The following is a 22,845-nucleotide window of genomic DNA, read 5'->3' on the forward strand; positions in this document are numbered from 1 at the left end:
ACCCCCTCCCCACCTCCCCCCACACACCCCCTGTCCTCACCCACTCCCCACCTCCCCCCACACACCCCCTCCCCTCACCCACTCCCCACCTCCCCCACACACCCCCTCCCCCCACACAACCCCTGTCCCCCTCACCCCCTCCCCACCTCCCCCCACACACCCCCTGTCCTTACCCACTCCCCACCTCCCGCCACACAGCCCCTCCCCTCACCCACTCCCACCTCCCCCCACCCACCCCCTCCCCTCACACACTCCCCACCTCCCCCTCACAGCCCCTCCCCTCTCTCACTCCCCACCTCCCTCCACACACCCTCCGCCCTCACCCATTCCCCACCTCCCCCCACGCACCCCCTGTCCTCACCCACTCCCCACCTCCCCCACACAGCCCCTGTCCTCACCCACTCCCCACCTCCCCCCACACACCCCCTCCCCTCACCCACTCCCCACCTCCCCCACACACCCCCTCCCCTCCCCCACTCCCCAACTCCCCCCACACACCCCCTGCCCACACCCACTCCCCACCTTACCCCCCACACCCCTGCCCCTCACCCAGTCCCCCCTCCCCCCACACACCCCCTCCCCTCACCCACTTCCAAACTCCCCCCACACAGCCCCTGCCCTTACCCACCACACCCACTGTCCTCATCCATTACCCACCTCACCTCTCACACCCTGTATCCTCACCCACTCTCCACCTCAATCCCCACACCCACATCCCTCACCCACTCCCCACCTCACCCCTCACACCCACTGCCCTCACCCATTCCCCACCTCACACCTCTCCACTTCCCACCCTCACTCATTCCTCTCTGGCCACAGGGGAGGTGCCAGAGGACTGGAGAACAGCTAATGTGGTCCCGCTATTTAAGAAGTGTTATAGAGATAAGCCAGGGAACTACAGGCCAGTGAGTCTCACGTCAGTGGTAGGGAAACTATTGGAGAAAATTCTGAAGGAGAGGATCTATCTCCACTTGGAGAGGCAAGGTTTGATCAGGGATAGTCAGTATGGCTTTGTCAGAGGGAGATCATGCCTAACAAATTTGATTGAATTTTTTGAGGAGGTGACCAGGTGTGTAGATGAGGGTAGTGCAGTTGATGTAGTTTATATGGATTTCAGCAAAGCCTTTGACAAGGTCCCAAATGGAAGACTTATAAAGAAGGCAAATGCACATGGGATACAGGGTAATTTGATAAAGTGGATTCAAAATTGGCTTAGTTGCAGGAGACAGAGGGTGATGACAGAAGGCTGCTTTAGTAACTGGAAGCCAGTGTCCAATGGCGGACCACAAGGATCTGTGCTGGGTCCCCTATTATTCAGCATTTATATAAACTACATAGATGATTATGTGGGGGATAGGGTTAGTAAGTTTGCGGATGACACAAAGATTGGCCGGGTGGTTAACAGTGAGGTTGAGTGTCTTGGGCTACAGGAAGATATAGACGGGATGGTCAAATGGGCAGATAAGTGGCAGATGGAATTTAACCCTGAAAAGTGAGAGGTGATAGACTTTGGAAGGAGTAATTTGACAAGGATGTATTCAATGAACGGCATGGCACTAGGAAGTTCTGAGGAACAAAGGGACCTTGGCGTGTGTGTCCATAGATCTCTGAAGGCGGAGGTGCATATTAGTGGGGTGGTGAAAAAGGCATATGTGACACTTGCCTTTATCAATCAAGGCATAGATTACAAAAGTAGGGAGATCATGTTGGAATTGTATTGAACCTTGGTGAGGCCACAGCTGCAGTACTGTGTGCAGCTCTGGTCGCTACATTATAGGAAGGATGTGATTGCACTGGAGGGGGTGCAGAGGAGATTCACCAGGTTGTTGCCTGGGATGACACATTTAAGTTATGAAGAGAGGTTGGATAGACTTGGGTTGTTTTTGTTGGAGCAGAGAAGACTAAGGGGCGACCTGATCGAGGTGTACAAGATTATGAGGGGCATGGACAGGGTGGATAGGGAGCAGCTGTTCCCCTTATTTTAAGGGTCAGTCACAAGGGGGGCATACGTTCAAGGTGAGGGGCAGGATGAGGGGAAGATGTGTGTGGACACAGTGCTGATGTAAAGCTGTTCACTGATGTGTTTTCTCCTGGCAGTGACTGGTTCAATGTACTGAGTGGTGTTCACAGTGCGACACAGCAGCAGTTACGAGAGATGCGTGATGAACAAGCTAATCCAAAGAACGCAGTGGTAAGGATCAGCTCACTCCACTTTGGGACTGACAGTCAGACTTAGAAAGAAGCAATGTAAAGAGATGGTGAACTATTCTTGGCCGGGAGGGAACAGAGAGAAGGAGCTTTACCCTGTATCTAACCCCGTGTTGTACCTGTCCTGGGAATGTTTGATGGGGACAGTGTAGAGGGAGCTTTACTCTGTATCTAACCCCATGCTGTACCTGTCCTGGGGGTGTTTGATGGGGACAGTGTAGATGGAGCTTCACTCTGTATCTAACTCCGTGCTGTACCTGTCCTGGGAGTGTTTGATGGGGACGGTGTAGAGGGAGCTTTACTCTGTATCTAACCTCGTGCTGTACCTGTCCTGGGAGTGTTTGATGGAGACAGTGTAGAGGGAGCTTTACTCTTATCTAACCCCGTGCTGTACCTGTCCTGGGAGTGTTTGATGGGGACAGTGTAGAGGGAGCTTTACTCTGTATCTAACCCCGTGTTGTACCTGTCCTGGGAGTGTTTGTTGGGGACAGTGTAGAGGGAGCTTTACTCTGTATCTAACCCTGTGCTGTTCCTGTCCTGGGAGTGTTTGATGGGAATAGTGTAGAGGGAGCTTTACTCTGTACCTTAGCTTTTTGTCTTGCGCTCATCCGGACATTCACAAGAATACCAATATAAGGGGGAAAACAACAATTTATACTGTATGTGAAGAGAGCGCTGATTGGTTGGCACGTGGCGTTGTCATGGAGAATGCACCACTGATGGTGACTGACAGTAAACTGCCAAGCATTGTTTGAAATTTAAACCAGGCAGCTTGACACTGATTTGTCAAGGCATTGCTCATATACTCATAGACGTCTACAGCACAGGAGGTGGCCATTCGGCCCATTGTGTCCGCGCCAGTCAACAAAAATCTGACTACACTAATCCCATTTTCCAGGGTTTGGCGCTTAGCTCTGGAGGCTATGGCAACGCAAGTGAATATCTTAGTAGTTCTTAAATGTCACGCGAGTGTCTTGACTCAGCCACCCTTTCAGACAGTGAGTTCCCGACTCCTTCCACCTTCCAGGTGAAAAAATTTCTCAACTCCCCTCTTAGCCTCTACCTCTTACCTTAAATCTATGCCCCCTGGTTATTGACCCCATTGCTAATGGAAAAAGTGCCTTCCTATCCACCCTATCTATGCCCCTCATAATCTTATCCACCTCTATCAGGTCCCCTCTCAACCTTCACTGCTCCAAGGAAAACGACCCCAGCCTATCCAATCTTTCATCATAGCTCAGACCCTCCAGCCCAGCCAGCATCCTGGTAAATCTCCTCTGCACCCTCTCCAGTGCAATCACATCCTTCCTATAATGTGGTGACCAGAACTGCACACAGTACTCCAGCTGTGGCCTAACCTGCATTTTATACAGTTGCAGCATAACCTCTCTGCTCTTGTATTCGATGCCTCGGCTAATAAAGGCATGAGGCATGAGGAATGAGTCAGCGAATGGCTGTCACTTATTTTGTTTAGCTGAAACAGGTGCAATGTGCGTACATGTCTTTCTGTCTGACAGAACATGTATATACCTTGTACATATAGTATAAATTGTTCTTTCCCCCTTGTATTGGTATTCTTGTGAGCTTAGACATGTCTCTCTTTTCAGCAATACTCTAGTTCTGCATTACCAAATGACTACTCTATCTAATCCTATGTTGTGCGTTAATGTGCTTTGGGGATATGGGGAGAAGGTGGGTTGGGGTTTTGTTTGTTCTAAATGGATGAGCATATTAGTCTTCCCCTGTTTGCTGAGGTTCTGGCTGAAAGCGATGAGAAGCTGAGACTTGCTTCAGAATCATACGCCCCAGGGATTTTGAAGGTGCAGGATTGAGAATTCTGAGATTAATGGATATAGGATTGGTAGAACAGTATGTGACAGCGGCTAGTCTGTTCCCAGTCACTAATCTATGTTTCTGTGTTTGTTTGTTTTGGGACAGGGCACTGTGGATGTGGGAATGATCGAGTCAGTGTGCGCCTCTGATAACCCTGACAGGTAATACTGTGTTACACAGGAACAGGAGGAGGACATTCAGCCCCTCTTTCCTGTTATACAGGAACAGGAGGAGGACATTCAGCCCCTCAGGCCTGTTACACGGGAACAGGAGGAGGCCATTGAGCCCCTCAGGCCTGTTACACAGGAACAAGAGGAGGCCATTCAGCCCCTCAGGCCTTTTACACACGAACAAGAGGAGGCCATTCAGCCCCTCAGGCCTGTTACACAGGAACAAGAGGAGGCCATTCAGCCCCTCAGGCCTGTTACCCAGGAACAGGAGGAGGCCATTCAGCCCCTCAGGCCTGTTACACAGGAACAAGAGGAGGCCATTCAGCCCCTCAGGCCTGTTACCCAGGAACAGGAGGAGGCCATTCAGCCCCTCAGGCCTGTTACACAGGAACAAGAGGAGGCCATTCAGCCCCTCAGGCCTGTTGCACAGGAACAGGAGGATGTAATTTAACCCCTTGGGCTAGTTGCACAGGAACAGGAGGAGGCCATTCAACCCTTTAAGACTGTTACACAGGAACAGGAAGCCATTCAGACCCTCAGGCCCGTCACACAGGAACAGGAGACTATTCAGCCCCCCGAGCCTGTCACACGGGAACAGGAGGAGGCCACTCAGCCCCTCGAGCCTGTTACATAGGAACAGGAGGAGACCATTAAGCCGCTCAAGCCTGTTTCACCATTTAATAGATCCTGGCTGATTTGTATCTCAATTCCATTTACCTGTCTTTTCTCCAAATCCCTCGATACCCCTAACCAAAAAAAATCTATTGATCTCAGTTAAATTGACCTCCAGACTCAACAGCTTTTTGGGGGAGAGAGTTCCAGATTTTCACTGCCCTCTGACATCACCCCTGAATGGCCCGGCTCGAATACTTGCAGAGGTAGTGGATACGCTGGTCATTCATGATGTTCTAAAATTCCCTTGATTCCGCAATGGCCCCAGCAGATTGGACGTTAGCAAATGTAACGCCATAATTCAAGAAAGGAGGGATAGAGAAAAGAGGGAACTACAGGCTCATTAGCCTGACATCAGTCATCGGGGAAGTGCTGAATTCTATTATTACAGAGGTCTTAACAATGTACTTAGAAAAGCAAAGTATGATTAGTCAAAGTCAACATGGTTGGTGAAAGGGAAATTGGGTTTGACAAATTTATTAGAGTTTTTTGAGGATGTAACAAGTAGGGTGGATAAAGGGGAACCAGTAGTGTAGTATACCTGGATTTCCCAAGGTCATTCAATAAGGTGCCATTCTGTTTGCGTATTAACCATTCAATAAATGGTTAATACGCAAGATAGGGGCTCATGGTGTTGGGGGTGATACATTAGCATAGTTAGAGGACTAATTAATGAACAGGAAGCAGGGAGTAGGGATAAAGGGGGCATTTTCAAGTTGGCAGGCTGTGACTAGTGTAGTGCTGCAAGGATCAGTGCTGGGGCCTCAGCTATTTACAATCTATATTAATGACTTAGACAAAGTGACAGAGGGTAATGTATTCAAGTTTTCTGATAAAACAAAGCTAGGTGGAAGGTAAGCTGTGGGGAGGACACAGAGAGGCTGCAAAGAGATATAGACAGGTTAAGTGAATGGGCAACAAGGGGTGGCAATTGGAGTGAAATGTGGAGAAGTGTGAAGTTATTCACTTTGGCAGTAAGAAGAGAAAAATTGATTTTTAAAAAAGATGTGAAACTTGTAAATGTTGATGTTCAAAGAGACTTGGGTGATGCTTTTACAAAGAACACAGAAAGTTAGCAAGCAGGTACAACAAGTAATGATGAAGGCAAATGGCATGTTGTCCTTTATTACAAGGGTATTGGAGTACAGGAATAAAGAAGTCTTGCTACAATTCTACAGGGTTTTGGTGAGACCACAACTGGAATACTGTATGCAGTTTTCATCTTCATATTTAAGAAAGGATATACTTACATTGGAGACGATACAGTGAAGGTTCACAAGATTGGTCCCTGGGGTGAGGGGGTTGTCCTTTGATGAGAGGCTAAGTAAACTGGTCTTATATAATTTGGAGTTTAGAAGAATGAGAGGTGACCTCATTGAAAGGGTTTGATAGGGCGAACACTGAGAGATTGTTTCCGCTGGTCGGGGAATCAAACACGGGGGCTCAGTCTCAGGATAAGGAGTCGATCATTTAGGACTGAGATGAGGAGAACTTTCTTCACTTGAGTATTTGGAATTCTCTACCCATTATTGAACATATTAAAGACAGGGATAGATAGATTTTTGTTCTTTGTTCAAGGGGTTGGTGGGGCGGGTCAAGGGGGTGGTGGGGCGGGGCAAGGGGGTGGTGGGGCGGGGCAAGAGGGTGGTGGTTGCAGACAGGCAGAGTCAACAGTGCACCACTCCTTCCTGAGGTGCAGAGCCCAGAACTGAACCCAGTTACTCCAGATGGGGTCTGACCAGAGCTTTATATAACTGTAATCTCACCTTCTCCCCTTTGTATTCCAGCCTCTGGGGTAAAGACCAACATTCTGTAAGCTTTTTTGATTACTTTTTGGACTTCGTTAGCTTTTAGTAATAAAGACCTAGGAAATAGGAGCAGGAGTAGGCCATTCGGCCCTTCGAGCCTGCTCTGCCATTCAACTACCTCAACACCATGTTCCCGCACTATCCTCATATCTCTTGATATCTTTAATATCTAGAAATCTATCGGCCTCTGTCTTGAGCATAATGATTGAGCTTCCCCAGCCATCTAGGGTAGAGAATCCAAAAGATTCACCACCCTCTGAGTGACGAAATTCCTCCTCTACTCAGTCCAAAATGGCTTTCTCCTTATTCTGTGTCCCCTGGTTCTAACCCCCACTCCCCCCCTGCTGCCCAAGGGACACCTTCCTGCATGTACCCTGTATCATGCATGCTTCAATGAGGTCACCTCTCATTCTTCTAAACTCTAGAGACAATAGATTTTTGTACGTGTATCCCAAAATCTCTCTGTTCCTCCACACTTCCCAGTTTCCCACCATTTAGAAAATATTCTGATCTGTCTTTCTTGGGTCTAAAGTTGGTGATCTCACACTTCCCCACACTGAACTCCAACTAAAACAAAACAAAAACAGAATTACCTGGAAAAACTCAGCAGGTCTGGCAGCATCGGCGGAGAAGAAATCAGTTAACGTTTCGAACCTTCATGGCCCTTCGGCAGAACTGAAGCAAAGAACTGAACCCCTCTCGCTCTCTCTCCTTCCGCCCCCCCCCCCCCCCACCCCCACCTTAAACCAATTTATATTTCTCCTTTCTTCTAACTATGCTTCAGTTCTGCCGAAGGGCCATGAAGGCTCGAAACGTTAACTGATTTCTTCTCCGCCGATGCTGCCAGACCTGCTGAGTTTTTCCAGGTAATTCTGTTTTTGTTTTGGATTTCCAGCATCCGCAGTAGCTTTTAGCTTTTTGTTTTTATCCATCTAAAACAGTTTTGTCCACTCGCTGAATCTATCAATGTCCCTTTGCCCCTTCCTGCTTCCATCCACACTATTTACTGTGTCATCTAACTTGGTGTCATAAGCAGATTTGAATATATGGTCCCTATTCCTTCATCCAGGTCATTTATAAATATAGTGAAAAGCTGAGGCCCCAGAGCAGATCCCTGGGAGACATTACTTCATTCTGCCAATCCCTGCAGCTCTGTCTCCTACCTCCGGTCCAATTTCCACCCATGTTGGAAGGTTGCCACCCTGTGGCATGTTCTGGAAGTCTGTATAAACCATCCATAGACACTCCCCTATCTCCCATGTTAGTGACCTCATCATAAAATTAAACAAAACCAGCCAGATGACATGCGGAACCCTTCACAAATCCACACTGACTGATCAGTTGATGCTGCTTGAAGTGCAGTTACTGTTCCTGCTGAGGGTTGATGTCAGAGGTGGGGTGAGGGTGACTGTCCTTGACATTAAGGCAGCATTGGACCGAGTGTGGCATCAAGGAGCCCTAACGAAATTGAAGTCAATGGGAATCAGGGGGAAAGCTCTCCGCTGGTTGGAGTCATACCTAGCACAAAGGAAGGTGGTTGTGGTTGTTGGAGGTCAGTCACCTCAGTTCCAGGACATCACTGCAGGAGTTCCTCAGGGTAGTGTCCTCGGCCCAACCATCTTCAGCTGCTTCATCAATGACCTTCCTTCCATCATAAGGTCAGAAGTGGGAATGTTCACTGATGATTGCACAATGTTCAGCACCATTCACAACTCCTCAGATACTGAAGCAGTCCAATTCCAAAAACAGCAAGACCTGGACAATATCCAGGCTTGGGCTGACAAGTGACAAGTAACATTCGTGCCACACAAGTGCCAGGCAATGGCCATCTCCAACAAGAGAGAATCCAACCATCGCCCCTTGACATTCAATGGCATTACCGTCACTGAATTCCCCACTATCAACATCCTGGGGGTTACCATTGACCAGAAACTCAGCTGGACTAGCCATATAAATACTGTGGCTACAAGAGCAGGTCAGAGGCTAGGAATCCTGCAGCGAGTAACTCACCTCCTGACCCCCCAAAGCCTGTCCACCATCTACAAGGCAAAAGTCAGGAGTGTGCTGGAATAATGTCCACTTGCCTGGATGAGTGCAGCTCCCACAACAATCAAGAAGCTTGACACCGTCCAGGACAAAGCAGACGCTTGATTGGCACCACATCCACAAACATTCACTCCCTCCACCACCGACGCACAGTAGCAGCAGTGTGTACCATCTACAAGATGTGCTGCAGGAATTCACCAAGGCTCTTTAGCAGCACCTCCCAAGCCCACGACCGCTACCATCTAGAAGGACAAGGGCAGCAGACACATGGGAACGTCACCACCTGGAAGTTCCCCTCCAAGCCACTCACCATCCTGACTTGGAAACATATCACCGTTCCTTCACTGTCGCTGGGTCAAAATCCTGGAGCTCCATCCCTAACAGCACTGTGTGTGTACCTACACCACATGGACTGCAGTGGTTCAAGAAGGCAACTCACCACCACCTTCTCAAAGGCAATTAGGGATGGGCAATAAGTGCTGGCCTAGCCAGCAACACCCACATCCCATGAATGAATATATAAGAAAAATGCACGTTGAACTGTCTGTACCTTCCTCACGTCTCTCCCCTGCTGCCTCCTTATATACTGAATTGACATTTGCAAATTTTCAATCCCATAGCACATTGTGGGAAAATCTTCTCTGCAGCTACTCTGTCAATCCCTCTAACCCCCAGAATCTTATGTTTCAATAAGACCACCTCTTATTCTTCTAAACTCCAGTGAGTATGGGCCTAACCTGTGCAACTTTTCCTCATGAGACAACTCTTCACCACAGGAATCAGCCCAGTGAACCTTCTCTGATGTGCTTCCAATGCAAGTATATCCGTCCTTATGTAAGGAGACCAAAACGTTCCACATACAAACACGCATGCATGGCAGGAGTAGGCTATTCAGCCCCTCGAGCCTGCTCCGTCATTCAATAAGATCATGGCTGATCTGATTGTGGCCTCATTCTGCATGCCCCCGATAACCTTTGACTCACTTGTTGGTCAAGAATCTATCTATCTCAGCCTTAAAAATATTCATTCACCCTACCTCCACCGCTCTCCGGGGAAGGGAATTCCAAATATTCACGACTGTCAGAAAAAATAATTCTCCTCATCTCCATCTTAAATAGGAGACCCCTTATTTTTAAACTGTGTCCCCTGGTTCTAGTCTCACCCACACGGGGAAACATCCTCTCAGTTCCCACCCTATCAGGTTCGCTCAGGATCTTACATGTTTCAATAAGATCACTTCTCATTCTTCTAAACTCCAATGTATACAGGCCCGGTCTGTCCAACCTGTCCCCCTATTCCAGGAATCAGTCAAGTGAACCCTCTCTGAGCTGCTTCTAATGCATTTATATCCTTTCATAAATAAGGAGATCAAAACTGTACACTGTATTCCAGATGTGGTCTCACCCACACCCTGTACAGCTGTAGCAAAACTTCCTACTTTTATATTCCATTCCCCTTGCAATAAACACCAACATTCCATTTGCCTTCCTAACCATTTGCTGTATCTGCATACTCACTTTTTGTGCTTCATGTACCAGGACACCCAGATCCCTCTGTACCTCAGAGTTCTGCAATCTCTCTCTATTTAAATAATTTGCTGCTTTTTTATTCTTCCTGCCAAAGTGGACAAGTTCACATTTTCCCACATTAAACTCCATCTGCCAAATTTTTTCCCACTCATTTAAACAATCTATATTCCTTTGTATGCTCCTTCTGTCATAGAGTGATAGAGTTATACAGCACAGAAACAGACCCTTCGGCCCATCGTGTCCGTGCCAGCCATCAAGCACTTATCTATTCTAACCCCATTTTCCAGCATTTGGCCCATAACCCTGTATGCTCTGGTGTTTCAAGTGCTCATCTAAATACTTCTTAAATGTTGTGAGGGTTCCTGCCTCTACCACCCCCTCAGCCAGTGTGTTCCAGATTCCAACCACCCTCTGGGTGAAAAGACTTTTCCTCAAATCCTCTCTAAACCTCCTGCCCCTTACCTTAAATCTATGCCTCCTGGTTATTGACACCTCCGCTAAGGGGAAAAGTTTCTTCCTATCTACCCTATCTATGCCCCTTATAATTTTGTATACCTCAATCATGCCCCCCTCAGCCTTCTTTGCTTTAAGGAAAAGAATCCTAGCCTATCCAGCCTCTCTTCATAGCTGAAACGCCCCAGCCCAGGCCACATCCTGAATCTCCCTCGCACCCTCTCCAGTGCAATCACATCCTTTCTATAGCGTAGCCACCAGAACGGCGCACAGTACTCCAGCTGTGGCCTAACTAGCATTCTATACAGCTCCATCAGAGCCTCCCTGCTCTTATATTCTATGCCTCAGCTAAAAAAGGCAAGTATCCCATATGCCTTCTTAACCACCTTATCCACCTGTCCTGCTACCTTCAGGGATCTATGGACATGTACACCAAGGTCCTTTTGATCGTCTGTACTTCCTAGGGTCCTACCATTCATTGTATATTCCCTTGCCGTGTTAGTCCTCCCAAAATGGATCACCTCACACTCCTCAGGATTAAATTCCATTTGCCACTGCTCTGCCCATCTTACCAGCCCATCTATATCGTCCTGTAATCTAAGGCTTTCCTCCTCACTATTTACGACACCAATTTTTGTGTCATCTGCAAATTTACCGATCATACCTCCTATATTCACGTCTAAATCATTTATATACACAACAAACAGCAAGGGTCTCAGCACCGATTCCTGCGGTACACCACTAGTCACAGGCTTCCAATCGCAAACACAACCTTCAACCATCACCACCTGCCTCCTGCCACTAAGCCAATTTTGGATCCAATTTGCCAAGTTGCCCTAGATCCCATGGGCTCTTACCTTCTTGACCAGTCTCCCATGCAGGACCTTGTCAAAAGCTTTACTGAAGTCCATGTAGACTCCACCAACTGCACTACCCTCATCTACACACCTAGTCACCTCCTCGAAAAATTCAATCAAATTTGTTAGACATGATCTCCCCCTGACAAAGCCATGCTGACTATCCCTGAATAATCCATGCCTCTCCAAGTGGAGATTAATCCTGTCCCTCATAATTTTTTCCAATAGTTTCCCTACCACTGATGTCAGACTCACTGGCCTGTAATTACCTGGTTTATCCTTACTACCCTTCTTGAATAACGGTACCACACTCGCTGTCCTCCAGTCCTCTGGCACCTCTCCTGTGGCCAGAGAGGATTTGAAAATTAGTGTCAGAACCTTAAATCCTGCGATCTCCCCCTTGTCTCACATAGCAGCCTGGGATACATCTCACCTGGGCCTGGGGATTTATCCACCTTAAAGCCCGCTAAAATCGCTAATACTCCTCCCTTTCAACACTAATTTGTTTAAGTATATCACAGTCCCCCTCCCTGATTTCTACACCTACATCGTCCTTCTCCATAGTGAACACAGGTGAAAAGTAATCATTGAAAACCTCACCTATGTCCTCCGGCTCCAAGCACAGTTTGCCACTTTGGTCCCTAATGGGCCCTTCTCTTTCACTGGTTATCCTCTTGCCCTTAATATATTTATAAAATGCCTTAGGATTTTCCTTTATCTTGCCCACCAGTGTTTATTCATGCCCCCTCTTCACTCTCCTAATTACTTTTTTAAGTTCCCCCCTACACTTTCTATACTCCTCTGGGGCTTCCACTGCTTTCAGCCCCTTGTATATGCCATAAGCCTCCATTTTTTTTCCTTATCCAATCCTCTATATCCCTTGACATCCAGGGTTCCTTGGACTTGTTGGTCCCACCCTTCACCTTTAGGGGAACATGTTGGCCCTGAACTCTCACTATTTCTTTTTTGAATGACTCCCACTGGTCTGATGTAGACTTTCCTACAAGTAGCTTCTCCCAGTCCACTTTGGCCAGATCCTGTCTTATCATATTGAAATCAGCCCTCCCCCAATTCAGAACCTTTATTTCCGGTCCATCTTTGTCCTTTTACATAATTACCTTAAATCTTACGGAGTTATGGTCACTATCCCCGAAATGCTCCCCCACTGACACTTCTACCACTTTCCCAACTTCATTCCCTAAGATTAGGCCCAGCACTGCTCCCTCTCCTGTAGGACTTTCTACGTGCTGGCCCAAAAAGCTCTCTTGGATGCACTTTAAGGATTCCGCCCCCTTTAAGCCTTTCACACTAAGACTATTCCAGTTAATATTGGGGAAGTTGAAATCCCCTACTATTATTACCCTATTATTTTTACACTTCTCTGAGATTTGTCCACATATCTGCTCCTCTATGTCCCCCTGACTGTTTGGAGGCCTACAGTACACTCCCAGCAAAGTGATTGCCCCCCATTTGTTTTTAAGTTCTACCCATATGGCCTCATCTGAGGAACTTTCTAAGATACCATCCCTCCTTACTGCAGTACTTGACTTCTTGATCAATAGTGCAACGCCTCCTCCTCTCTTACACCTGCAACACCCCCACCCCGTCAGGTCTGAAGATTCTATACCCTGGAATATTGAGCTGCCAGCCCTGCCCCTCCCTCAACCATGTCTCTCTGATAGCAACAATATCATGTTCCCATGTGTTAATCAACACCCTCAATTCATCTGCCTTACTTGTAAGACTCTTTGCGTTAAAATAAATGCAATCCAGCCTTGCATTATTCCCTTGTGCCTTAACAGGTCTATATTTGCTCTGCCTTCCAGATTGACTTAGTTTCTCTTCTATATTTGGCTGTGCATCACCCCCAACTGTACCTTCACTCTGTATCCCATCCCTCTGCCAAATTAGTGTAAACCCCTTCCTAACCGCACTAGCAAACATCCCCACAAGGATGTTGGCCCTGTTCCGGTTCAGGTGCAACCTGTCCGACTTGTACAGGCCCCACCTTTGCCAGAAACAGACCCAGTGATCCAGAAAACTAAAGCCCTCCCTCTTGCACCATCTCTTCAGCCACGCATCCATTCTCTCTATCCTCCTATTCCTGTACTCACTAGCACGTGGCATAGGGATTACAACCTTTGAGGTCCTGTTTTTTAATCTGCTACCTAGCTCCCTAAATTCTTGATGCAGGATCTCAACCCTCTTTCTACCTATGTCAGAGGTTGCACCCTTGTTCAAAGAGAGGTGCAAGGATAAAGTGGCAACTGCAGACCAGTCAGTTTGACATCAGTCGTAGGGAAACTTCTGGAAACCATAATATGGGATAAAATCAATGATCACTTAGACAAGTGCAGGATCATTAAGGAAAGCCAGCATGGATTTATCCAGAGAAAATCATTTTTAACTAACTTGCTGGAGTTTTTTGATGAGGTAACAGAGAAGGTTGATAAAGGAAATGCCGTTGATGTGGTGTATATAGATTTTCAAAAGGCATTTGATACAGTGCCACACAACAGACTTGTGAGCAAAATTCTAACTCATGGAATAAAAGGGAAAGTAGGCACTTGGATAAGAAATTGGCTGAGTGACAGGAAACAGAGAGTAATGATAAATGGTTGTTTTTCAGATTGGAGGAAGGTTTGTCCTGGAGTTCCCCAGGGGTCAGTGTTGGGACCCTTGCTCTTCCTGATATATATTAAAGACCCAGACTATGGTGTGCAGGGCATGATTTTAAAATTTGCAGATGTTACGAAGATTGGAAATGTTGTCAACTGTGATGGGGAGAGTTTTGAACTTCAAAAGGACATAGACATGTTGGTGAGTTGGGCAGACAAGTGGCAGATGGAAGTTCAATGCAGAGAAGTGTCAGGTGATTTGTTTTGACAGGAAAGATATGGAGAGAGAGTATAAAATAAAGGGAGATCCTCTAAAGGAGGTGCAGGAACAGAGGGACCTCGGTGTATACGTACATAGGTCATTGAAGATGTCAGGGCATGTTGAGAGAGCAGTTAAGAAAGCATCTAGTATCATAGGCTTATTAATAGGGGCATTAAGTAAGGAGGTCATATTGAACTTATATGAGACACTAGTTAGGCTGCATCTGGGGAACTGCATCTAGTTCTGGGTGCCATACTTGAGGATTTGAAGGCATTGGAGAGAGTACAGAGGAGATTCACAAGGATGATTCAACATGTCTCTTTTTTCAGCAATATTCAAGTTCTGTATTACCAAACGGCTATCTGTATCTTTGTATTGTCAGCAAATTGGGCCACAATACAATTGGCCCCTTCATCCGAATCATTAATATAGATTGTAAATAGTTGAGGCCCCAGCACTGATCCCTGTGATACTTCACTAGTTACAGTTTGCCAACCTGAAGATGACCCATTTATCCCAACTGGGTTTCCTGTTAGTTAATCCTCTATCCACACTAATATATGACCCCCAATACATGAGCTCTTATCTTGTGTAGTAACATTTTATAAGGCACCTTATCGAATTCCTTATGGAAATCCAAATGCACTTCCTTCGCCCCAAACCACTCTCTTTCTCCTAATAATTTATGGGAAGGGCTCCCATATCCCAGTGAGAGTCAGCACCTTCAGGAGAGGAGGGGGACCTGTACCCCAGTGAGAGTCAGCACCTTCAGGAGAGGAGGGGGACCCTGTACCCCAGTGAGAGTCAGCACCTTCAGGAGAGGAGGGGACCTGTACCCCAGTGAGAGTCAGCACCTTCAGGAGAGGAGGGGGACCCAGTACCCCAGTGAGAGTCAGCACCTTCAGGAGAGGAGGGGACCTGTACCCCAGTAAGAGTCAGCACCTTCAGGGGAGGAGGAGACCTGTACCCCAGTGAGAGTCAGCACCCTCAGGGGAGGAGGTGACCTGTACCCCAGTGAGAGTCAGCACCTTCAGGAGAGATGGGGACCTGTACCCCAGTGAGAGTCAGCGCCTTCAGGAGAGATGGGGACCTGTACCCCAGTGAGAGTCAGCACCTTCAGGAGAGGAGAGGACCTGTACCCCAGTGAGAGTCAGCACCTTCAGGAGAGATGGGGACCTGTACCCCAGTGAGAGTCAGAACCTTCAGCGGAGGAGAGGACCTATACCCCAGTGAGAGTCAGCACCTTCAGGAGAGGAGGGGACCTGTACCCCAGTGAGAGTCAGCACCTTCAGGAGAGATGGGGACCTGTACCCCAGTGAGAGTCAGCACCTTCAGGAGAGGAGGGGACCTGTACCCCAGTGAGAGTCAGCACCTTCAGGAGAGGAGGGGACCTATACCCCAGTGAGAGTCAGCACCTTCAGGAGAGGAGGGGACCTGTACCCCAGTGAGAGTCAGCGCCTTCAGGAGAGGAGGGGGATCTGTACCCCAGTGAGAGTCAGCACCTTCAAGGGAGGAGAGGACCTGTACCCCAGTGAGAGTCAGCACCTTCAGGAGAGATGGGGACCTGTACCCCAGTGAGAGTCAGAACCTTCAGGGGAGGAGAGGACCTGTACCCCAGTGAGAGTCAGCACCTTCAGGAGAGGAGGGGACCTGTACCCCAGTGAGAGTCAGCACCTTCAGGGGAGGAGAGGACCTGTACCCCAGTGAGAGTTATCGCTTTCAGGAGAGGAGGGGGACCTGTACCCCAGTGAGAGTCAGCACCTTCAGGAGAGGAGGGGACCTGTACCCCAGTGAGAGTCAGCGCTTTCAGGAGAGGAGGGGACCTGTACCCCAGTGAGAGTTATCGCTTTCAGGAGAGGAGGGGGACCTGTACCCCAGTGAGAGTCAGCACCTTCAGGAGAGGAGGGGACCTGTACCCCAGTGAGAGTCAGCACCTTCAGGAGAGGAGGGAGTCCTGTACCCCAGTGAGAGTCAGCACCTTCAGGGGAGGAGAGGACCTGTACCCCAGTGAGAGTCAGCACCTTCAGGAGAGGAGGGAGGCCTGTACCCCAGTGAGAGTCAGCGCCTTCAGGAGAGGAGGGGACCTGTACCCCAGTGAGAGTCAGCACCTTCAGGGGAGGAGAGGACCTGTACCCCAGTGAGAGTCAGCACCTTCAGGAGAGGAGGGGACCTGTACCCCAGTGAGAGTCAGCACCTTCAGGAGAGGAGGGGGACCTGTACCCCAGTGAGAGTCAGCACCTTCAGGAGAGGAGGGGACCTGTACCCCAGTGAGAGTCAGCACCTTCAGGAGAGGAGGGGGACCTGTACCCCAGTGAGAGTCAGCACCTTCAAGGGAGGAGAGGACCTGTACCCCAGTGAGAGTCAGCACCTTCAGGAGAGGAGAGCAATGTGGGGCGATGAAGATCTCCTTTTTAAACTGTTTTTGTACTTTTAGACCAAACTCATTTGTGATTATCTTGGCCACCCGGGTGATTCACTGTAACTCTGACACCCCTGAGGAGATGCATCACTGGATATCACTGCTTCAGAAATCCAAGGGAGATGCCACTAGTGATGGACAGGACTTCATTGTTCGAGGTGAGTGGGTGATGGGGATGGGATAGAGGAGCTGAGAGTGAGGGGTTAGATTCTTAACCGAAGAAGGATGGTCCTAACCAAGGAAAGATGGGCCTCACCAAGGGGATGAGTGGTTGGGTGTGTGTCCCCACAGTGTGGTGGAGGCAGGCGTGGGTGAAATGTTGGATGGTGGGTTGACAGGAACAGGGCTCCTTGTCTGATGATTCTTCTATGGTCCTTGGTGTCACAGTGGATGTTCCCTCCAAGCAATGTTGCAGATGGTGCTGAACATTGTGCAATCATCAGCAAACATCCCCACTTCTGACCTTATGATGGAAGGAAGGTCATTGATGAAGCAGCTGAAGATGGTTGGGCTGAGGACACTACCCTGAGGAACTCCTGCAGTGATGTCCTGGAGCTGAGATTACTGACCTCCAACAACCACAACCATCTTCCTTTGTGCTGGGTATGACTCCAACCAGCGGACAGACTTCCCCTGATTCCCATTGACTCCAGTTTTGCTAGGGCTCCTTGATGCCACACTCAGTCAAATGTTGCCTTGATGTCAAGGGCAGTCACTCTCACCTCACCTCGGGAGTTTCAGCTTTTTTGTCCATCTTTGGACCAAGGCTGTAATGAGGTCAGAAGCTGAGTGACCCTGGAGGAACCCAAACTGAGATACTGCATGGGCGCCCACTAAAAAAATTTGTAGCTGCCGTGCACTTGAACAAATCGTCCGCACATCCCAAAAAAATTTGAGGTTATTTTCATTACAGCCTGCACCCTGTCTCCCTTACAACTCCTCTCAACCACACCCATCTGCCCCCTCACTCAGCTATTTCCTCTCTCCCCCACTCCTCTCCCCCTCTCTCCTACTCCAAGCAGGTGCCATTCAAATCAGCTGGGATTATGACCGAAAATCAATCAGAATGGATCCTCACATCCTCGAAAGCCCACTGACCTGTCCCTCAAACCTTCGCAAGCCCGCTGACCTGTCCCTCAAACCTTCGCAAGCCCGCTGACCTGTCCCTCAAACCTTCGCAAGCCCGCTGACCTGTCCCTCAAACCTTCGCAAGCCCACTGACCTGTCCCTCAAACCTTCGCAAGCCCTCTGACCAGTCTCTTAGACCCTCCTAGAACCACTGACCTATCCCACAGAATCCCCCAAAACTCACTGTGGGGGCATCTCTTCAGGAGTGTCTCGGTGTCGAGGGTTTGTGCGAGGGATGTCTGTGTCTGAGTCTCTCTCTCTCTGTGTGGAGGTCTCTCTGTGTGAGGGCTCTGTGTGTCTGGGGGTCTCTCTCTGTATGCGGGGTCTGTGTGGGGGTTCCACTCTGTGGGGGTTCTCTCTCTATGTGGGGTGTGTCTCTCTGTTAAGGGGTTTTCTCTGTGTGGGGTCTCTCTCTCTGTGCGGGGGATCTCTGTGCGTGGAGGGTTCTCTGGGGGTCGCTGTGTGTGGTGGGTCACTCTGTGTGTGGGGGGTCTCTCTCTGTGTGGGGGGTTTCTCTGTGTGTATGGGGGGTCTCTCTGTGTGGGGGGTCTCTCTGTGTGGGGGGTCTCTCTGTGTGGGGGGGTCTCTCTCTGTGTGGGGGGTCTCTCTGTGTGGGGAGTCTCTCTCTGTGTGTATGGGGGGTCTCTCTGTGTGTGGGGTGTCTCTCTCTGTGTGGGGGGTCTCTGTGTGGGGATCTCTCTCTGTGTGGGGGGTCTCTCTCTGTGTGGGGGGTCTCTCTCTGTGTGGGGGGTCTCTCTGTGCGTGGGGGGTCTCTGTGTGGGGGTCTCTCTCTGTGTGGGGGGTCTCTCTGTGTGTATGGGGGGTCTCTCTGTGTGGGGGGTCTCTCTGTGTGGGGGGTCTCTCTCTGTGTGGGGGGTCTCTCTCTGTGTGGGGGGTCTCTCTGTGTGGGGGGTCTCTGTATGGGGGGTCTCTCTGTGTGTGGGGGGTCTCTCTCTGTGTGGGGGTCTCTCTCTGTGTGTGGGGTCTCTCTGTGTGTGGGGGGTCTCTCTGTGTGTGGGGGGTCTCTCTGTGTGGGGGGTCTCTCTGTGTGTGGGGGTCTCTCTGTGTGTGGGGGGTCTCTCTGTGTGGGGGGTCTCTCTCTGTGTGGGGGTCTCTCTCTGTGTGGGGGGTCTCTGTGTGGGGGGTCTCTGTGTGTGGGGGTCTCTCTGTGTGTGGGGGGTCTCTCTGTGTGTGGGGGTCTCTCTGTGTGTGGGGGGTCTCTCTGTGTGGGGGGTCTCTCTCCGTGTGGTGGGTCTCTCTCCGTGTGGTGGGTCTCTCCGTGTGGTAGGTCTCTGTGTGGGGGGTCTTTGTGTGGGGGGTCTTTGTGTGGGGGGTCTTTGTGTGGGGGGTCTCTCTGTGTGGGGGGTCTCTCTGTGTGGGGGTCTCTCTGTGTGTGGGGGTCTCTCTGTGTGTGGGGGGTCTCTCTGTGTGTGGTGGGTCTCTCTGTGTGTGGGGGGTCTCTCTGTGTGGGGGATCTCTCTCCGTGTGGGGGGTCTCTATGTGTGTGGGGTCTCTATGAGTATGGGGTGTCTCTCTGTGTGTGGGGGGTCTCTCTGTGTGTGGGGGGTCTCTCTCTGTGTGGTGTGTCTCTCTCCGTGTGGGGGGTCTCTCTGTGTGGGGGTGGGTCTCTCTGTGTGTGGGGGGTCTCTCTGTGTGTGGGGGGTCTCTCTGTGTGGGGGGTCTCTCTGTGTGTGGGGGGTCTCTCTGTGTGGGGGGTCTCTCTGTGTGTGGGGGGTCTCTCTGTGTGGGGTGTCTCTCTGTGTGTGGGGGGTCTCTCTCTGTGTGGGGTGTCTCTCTGTGTGTGGGGGGTCTCTCTGTGTGTGGGTGGGTCTCTCTGTGTGGGGGGGGTCTCTGTGTGTGGGGGGTCTCTCTGTGTGGGGGGTCTCTCTGTGTGTGGGTGGGTCTCTCTGTGTGTGGTGGGTCTCTCTGTGTGGGGGGTCTATCTGTGTGTGGTGGGTCTCACTGTGTGTGGGGGGTCTCTCTCTGTGTGGGGGTCTCTCTGTGTGTGGGGGGTCTCTCTGTGTGTGGGGGTCTCTCTGTCTCTCTGTGTGTGGGGGGTCTCTCTCCGTGTGGTGGGTCTCTCTCCGTGTGGTGGGTCTCTCCGTGTGGTAGGTCTCTGTGTGGGGGGTCTTTGTGTGGGGGGTCTTTGTGTGGGGGGTCTCTCTGTGTGGGGGGTCTCTCTGTGTGGGGGTCTCTCTATGTGTGGGGGTCTCTCTGTGTGTGGGGGGTCTCTCTGTGTGTGGGGGGTCTCTCTGTGTGTGGAGGGTCTCTCTGTGTGTGGGGGGTCTCTCTGTGTGGGGGGTCTCTCTCCGTGTGGGGGGTCTCTATGTGTGTGGGGTCTCTATGAGTATGGGGTGTCTCTCTGTGTGTGGGGGGTCTCTCTGTGTGTGGGGGGTCTCTCTCTGTGTGGTGTGTCTCTCTCCGTGTGGGGGGTCTCTATGTGTGTGGGGGGTCTCTCTGTGTGTGGGTGGGTCTCTCTGTGTGTGGGGGGTCTCTCTGTGTGTGGGGGGTCTCTCTGTGTGGGGGGTCTCTCTGTGTGTGGGGGGTCTCTCTGTGTGGGGGGGGTCTCTGTGTGTGGGGGGTCTCTCTGTGTGGGGTGTCTCTCTGTGTGTGGGGGGTCTCTCTGTGTGTGGGGGGTCTCTCTGTGTGTGGGTGGGTCTCTCTGTGTGGGGGGGGGTCTCTGTGTGTGGGGGTCTCTCTGTGTGTGGGGGGTCTCTCTGTGTGTGGGGGTCTCTCTGTCTCTCTGTGTGTGGGGGGTCTCTCTCCGTGTGGTGGGTCTCTCTCCGTGTGGTGGGTCTCTCCGTGTGGTAGGTCTCTGTGTGGGGGGTCTTTGTGTGGGGGGTCTTTGTGTGGGGGGTCTTTGTGTGGGGGGTCTCTCTGTGTGGGGGGTCTCTCTGTGTGGGGGTCTCTCTGTGTGTGGGGGTCTCTCTGTGTGTGGGGGGTCTCTCTGTGTGTGGTGGGTCTCTCTGTGTGTGGGGGGTCTCTCTGTGTGGGGGATCTCTCTCCGTGTGGGGGGTCTCTATGTGTGTGGGGTCTCTATGAGTATGGGGTGTCTCTCTGTGTGTGGGGGGTCTCTCTGTGTGTGGGGGGTCTCTCTCTGTGTGGTGTGTCTCTCTCCGTGTGGGGGGTCTCTCTGTGTGTGGGTGGGTCTCTCTGTGTGTGGGGGGTCTCTCTGTGTGTGGGGGGTCTCTCTGTGTGGGGGGTCTCTCTGTGTGTGGGGGGTCTCTCTGTGTGGGGGGTCTCTCTGTGTGTGGGGGGTCTCTCTGTGTGGGGTGTCTCTCTGTGTGTGGGGGGTCTCTCTGTGTGTGGGGGGTCTCTCTGTGTGTGGGGGGTCTCTCTGTGTGTGGGTGGGTCTCTCTGTGTGGGGGGGGGTCTCTGTGTGTGGGGGGTCTCTGTGTGTGGGAGGTCTCTCTGTGTGGGGGGTCTCTCTGTGTGTGGGTGGGTCTCTCTGTGTGTGGGGGGTCTCTCTGTGTGGGGGGTCTATCTGTGTGTGGTGGGTCTCACTGTGTGTGGGGGGTCTCTCTCTGTGTGGGGGGTCTCTCTGTGTGTGGGGGGTCTCTCTGTGTGTGGGGGTCTCTCTGTGTGTGGGGGTTTCTCTCTGTGTGGGGTCTCTCTCCGTGTGGTGGGTCTCTCTCTGTGTGGGGGTCTCTCTCTGTGTGGGGGTCTCTCTCTGTGTGGTGGGTCTCTCTCCGTGTGGGGTCTCTCTCCGTGTGGTGGTGCTCTCTCCGTGTGGGGGTCTCTCTGTGTGTGGGGGGTCTCTCTGTGTGTGGGGGGTCTCTCTGTGTGGGGGGTCTCTCTGTGTGGGGGGTCTCTCTCTGTGTGGGGGGTCTCTCTGTGTGTGGGGGTCTCTCTCTGTGTGGGGTCTCTCTCTGTGTGGGGTCTCTCTCCGTGTGGTGGGTCTCTCTCCGTGTGGGGATCTCTCTCTGTGTGGTGGGTCTCTCTCTGTGTGGTGGGTCTCTCTCCGTGTGGGGTCTCTCTCCGTGTGGTGGGTCTCTCTCTGTGTGGGGGTCTCTCTCTGTGTGGTGGGTCTCTCTGTGTGTGGGGGTCTCTCTGTGTGTGGGGGTCTCTCTGTGTGTGGGGGGGTCTCTCTGTGTGGGGGGTCTCTCTGTGTGGGGGGTCTCTCTCTGTGTGGGGGGTCTCTCTCTGTGTGGGGGGTCTCTCTCTGTGTGGGGGGTCTCTCTCTGTGTGGGGGGTCTCTCTCTGTGTGGGGGGGTCTCTCTGTGTGTGGGGGGTCTCTCTGTGTGTGGGGGGTCTCTCTGTGTGTGGGGGGTCTCTCTGTGTGTGGGGGTTCTCTCTGTGTGTGGGGGTTCTCTCTGTGTGTGGGGGGTCTCTCTGTGTGGGGGGTCTCTCTCTGTGTGGTGGGTCTCTCTGTGTGTGGGGGTCTCTCTCTGTGTGTGGGGGTCTCTCTCTGTGTGTGGGGGTCTCTCTCTGTGTGGGGGGTCTCTCTCTGTGTGGGGGGTCTCTCTCTGTGTGGTGGGTCTCTCTGTGTGGGGGGTCTCTCTCAGTGTGGTGGGTCTCTCTGTGTGGGGGGTCTCTCTCTGTGTGGTGGGTCTCTCTCTGTGTGGTGGGTCTCTCTCTGTGTGGGGGGTCTCTGTGTGGTGGGTCTCTGTGTGGTGGGTCTCTCTCTGTGGGGGTCTCTCTGTGTGGGGGGTCTCTCTGTGTGGGGGGTCTCTCTGTGTGGGGGGTCTCTCTGTTTGCGGTGGGTCTCTCTGTGTGTGGTGGGTCTCTCTGTGTGTGGTGGGTCTCTCTGTGTGTGGTGGGTCTCTCTCTGTGTGGTGCGTCTCTCTGTGTGGCGGGGGTTGGGGGATGGTGCTGTGTGGATTGAAAGCTCACTGTGCTGAC

General features: G+C 51.1%; 1 protein-coding gene across 1 annotated transcript in view; it reads left to right on the top strand.

Moving 5' to 3' along the window:
• Positions 1-2,055: 2,055 nt before the first annotated feature.
• The window catches only part of LOC144676088 (unconventional myosin-X-like), a gene marked incomplete at its 5' end in the record, with an annotated part of 64,951 nt that continues 44,161 nt past the window's right edge, over positions 2,056-22,845 (top strand). Inside the window, 3 exons of the mRNA XM_078536603.1 lie at positions 2,056-2,191; positions 4,147-4,202; positions 16,891-17,033. Of these exons, the coding sequence (XP_078392729.1) occupies positions 2,056-2,191; positions 4,147-4,202; positions 16,891-17,033 (335 nt within the window). The remainder of the gene's footprint in view (positions 2,192-4,146; positions 4,203-16,890; positions 17,034-22,845) is intronic.

This window comes from Cetorhinus maximus, unplaced genomic scaffold (assembly GCF_964194155.1).
Source record: "Cetorhinus maximus unplaced genomic scaffold, sCetMax3.hap1.1 HAP1_SCAFFOLD_1349, whole genome shotgun sequence".
In the NCBI taxonomy this organism is placed as follows: Eukaryota; Metazoa; Chordata; class Chondrichthyes; order Lamniformes; family Cetorhinidae; genus Cetorhinus; species Cetorhinus maximus.